This window comes from Dipodomys ordii, unplaced genomic scaffold, assembly GCF_000151885.1.
Source record: "Dipodomys ordii isolate 6190 unplaced genomic scaffold, Dord_2.0 Scaffold5565, whole genome shotgun sequence".
NCBI lineage: Eukaryota > Metazoa > Chordata > Mammalia > Rodentia > Heteromyidae > Dipodomys > Dipodomys ordii.
Genome location: NW_012272779.1, coordinates 1 through 2,753, shown reverse-complemented (window position 1 = coordinate 2,753; position 2,753 = coordinate 1). Strand labels below are relative to the sequence as shown.

General features: G+C 52.5%; 1 protein-coding gene across 1 annotated transcript; it reads right to left on the bottom strand.

The window, feature by feature from the left end:
• Positions 1 to 841: 841 nt before the first annotated feature.
• Positions 842 to 2,292, bottom strand: LOC106002241 (erythroid differentiation-related factor 1-like). The gene is made up of 2 exons (XM_013037152.1): positions 2,086 to 2,292; positions 842 to 1,071 (listed from the first exon to the last, which is right to left on the bottom strand). Exons 1-2 carry the CDS (start codon positions 2,188 to 2,190, stop codon positions 859 to 861), a joined length of 318 nt encoding a protein of 105 aa, XP_012892606.1. The 5' UTR covers positions 2,191 to 2,292; the 3' UTR covers positions 842 to 858.
• Positions 2,293 to 2,753: the final 461 nt, after the last annotated feature.

The following is a 2,753-nucleotide window of genomic DNA, read 5'->3' as shown; positions in this document are numbered from 1 at the left end:
GAGCGCTAGCCTTGAGCTGAAGAGCTGAGGGACAGCGCTCAAGCCCAGAGTTCAGGCCCCACGACCAGACCAATAAATAAATAAATAAATAAAAGGAAAAAAAAACCAAATGTATATGTCTCCACCACGTGAGGGTTTTATATTTAGGATTTTTCAAATCAGACAGTCTACATTAAATGCCTAGCCATTTAATGAAAAATTCCAAAGGGCAGATCAGTTAGTGGTATAGATTTGCCTACTCAGGTACCTCTGTGATTTTTTTTTTTTTTTGTTTCACAATAATCAGAAGGTTGGCAAGTTGTCTATAATGGCTAAGTAGACAACATCCATCTTTATTAATAACATAACAGACTTGAATGTGCAGTACACTGCATATGCTTCAGATTGTATCATATTCTATTATCTAGGGGAAAAATGACTTTAAAAGTCAAAGTATGATCTTTAAATTTTTTTTCAGTAAGGTAAAGTGCATCACAAATTAAACTAAAAGACAAGTATTCAGAGTTTTAAGTGAGGTCAAGCACAGTGACTCATTCCTGTAATTTCAAGTGCCCAAAAGACAGAGACTGGGCTCATGCGCTCAAGGCCAGCCCAAGCAAAAAGTCAGCAATGAATCACTCTCAATCAATAAGCTAGGCATGACGGTTCACACTTGCAACCCTAGCTGTGCAGGGAGACTTTAGGTAGTGGGACAGGTTCGGATCTGAATCTGGATGGGGGCAAAAACCTGAAAAATAACCTAGAGCAAAAAGGGGTGAAGGCGGGGTTCAAGCAGTAGAGAGCCAATCTAACCAGCACAAGGCCCTGAGTTAGAAATCCTTTGCTGCAGACAGACAAGTAAAATGCATTAGCTAAAATTTACCTTGAAAATGGCTTGCTTTTCTTACTATTGCCAAGAATGGTAGTTCCAGCAGGCCCTAGTTTGGCACTTTCTCGCAACCAGTTGGCAGGTGGGAGTTTCAAGTCTGTTTTCTCCTCAAGGCGTGCAAATGCTGTTCGAGGAGGAGCAGAAGAGTATTTCACCACAGCTCGGCTCTTCACTTCACTGCCTCCAAGAAATAAAGCTGATCCCTAATTAACACATTGAACAAAACTTTAATGACTCATCAGAATGAGACTCACCTTTAGAAAAGAACAAGAGGCCACCACATCAAGTTTCACAAAGAACATAAGCTACATGTTAATAATTTAAAATAAAATTGAGCATAACTGTCCCATTCTCTTAGCTCTTTTTCACCAAATTTGAAAGGGATGAATCAAGAAGCCTGATGGTTATGGTTTTCTGCTAGAGAACAAGCAATAAGCCTTCTAAAATGGATTCATGTAAGATGCAGAAGCAGAAACCAAGATTGCTCAATAGTGTCATGCCAAATTTAATAATACTACAGCTGAAGCTGAGATCTGAGGATCAAGGTTTGATGCTAGCACACGGCAGAAAGTCTCTCAGACACTATCTCCAACTAACTAGCAAAATGCTGAAAGTGGAGCTGTGGTTCAAGAGGCAGAGTGCTAGTCTTGAGAGAAAATAATCTCAGGGACAGCACCCCGGCCCTCAGTTAAAGTACCAAGTCTCTCGCTCGCACTGTAATCTACTTACAATACTTTGATTGCAATCACACGCATCACTTCCAAAGTATTGGGCTAAGCCACTGGGGCCCTTTGGTTATGCAAACGTTCAACAACTGATCCATCGGCTCACAGTCACTGAACCCCTAACTCCAAGGCAAGTTACTGGGGCTCCTCCTGGCCTCGGTCCCGCACCCATCTAAGCAAGGCCGGCCCAGGGCTCACGGATCCGACCCTGCTTTTTCGGTCGGGCCAACCCTGCACTGGGTCCGGGGTGGCGAGGCCCCGGCCCGCCCGGCAGGGCCGCACTCCGGACCGGCTCTTGGCACATCACAGCCGGGAGCAGGCCGGCCATGGACGCGAGCGCTCTGTAAACAGCTACACGCCCGGTGACGTCCCCGTCCGACCCAAGGGGCAGGGAGGTGTCGAGAAGGTTCCAGAAGCTGCGGGGAGCGGTGACAGCCCTCCCGGCCCGAGGGTCCCCGCGCCCCGACGGCTCCCTTCCCGAGGTGGACTCACCGGGGCGGGCTCCTCGGACTCTCCCGGGGGCAGGAGGCTGAGCCCTTCTCTGGCGGCGGCCCCCGCCGGCGGGGCCTCGGCCCCGGCCTCCTTGGCGTCCCCCATCACCTCGCTCCGGGAAGGCTGAAAACCACGGCCGGACGAGCCGCGGCCCTAGACGGCCGCGGCGCGAAGCAAGGGCCAAGGCACGCCACCGACCTCACTTCCGGCTCCGGACAGGAAGGGCTTGATGTGACGCGGTCAAGTCTCGCGAGCTTTGTCCCAAATGCCTGACCTGGTCCACTGCTGCCGGAGCCTTGCTCGCGGCCGGGGCGGGAGCTGTAGTGCGCCTGCGCCTGTCAGGGCCGCTCGGAGCTACCACGTCTCGCGATACTTGACTGGCAGGCCGCGCTCCTTGCGCGCAGCTGGGCTTTGTTGGCCGACGGCTTTCGGAGGGAGCCAAGTCCTCCGTCTCGGCGCCGCTAGCGGCTCCCGGCCCCTGAATTAGTGACATCCGCACTCCTCCTACCCAGGCTTCAACGATCCCCCCCCTCGTTTTACAGACGGGGCCCCAGGCCCGGGGAGGGGGAGGTGCGCCCCGAAGCGGGGCCCTGGGTCTGCCCCGACGTCCCCAGCGTCACAATGCCTGCGGGCCGGACGGGGCTGGGCGCGGAGGCCGCGCGGCCTCG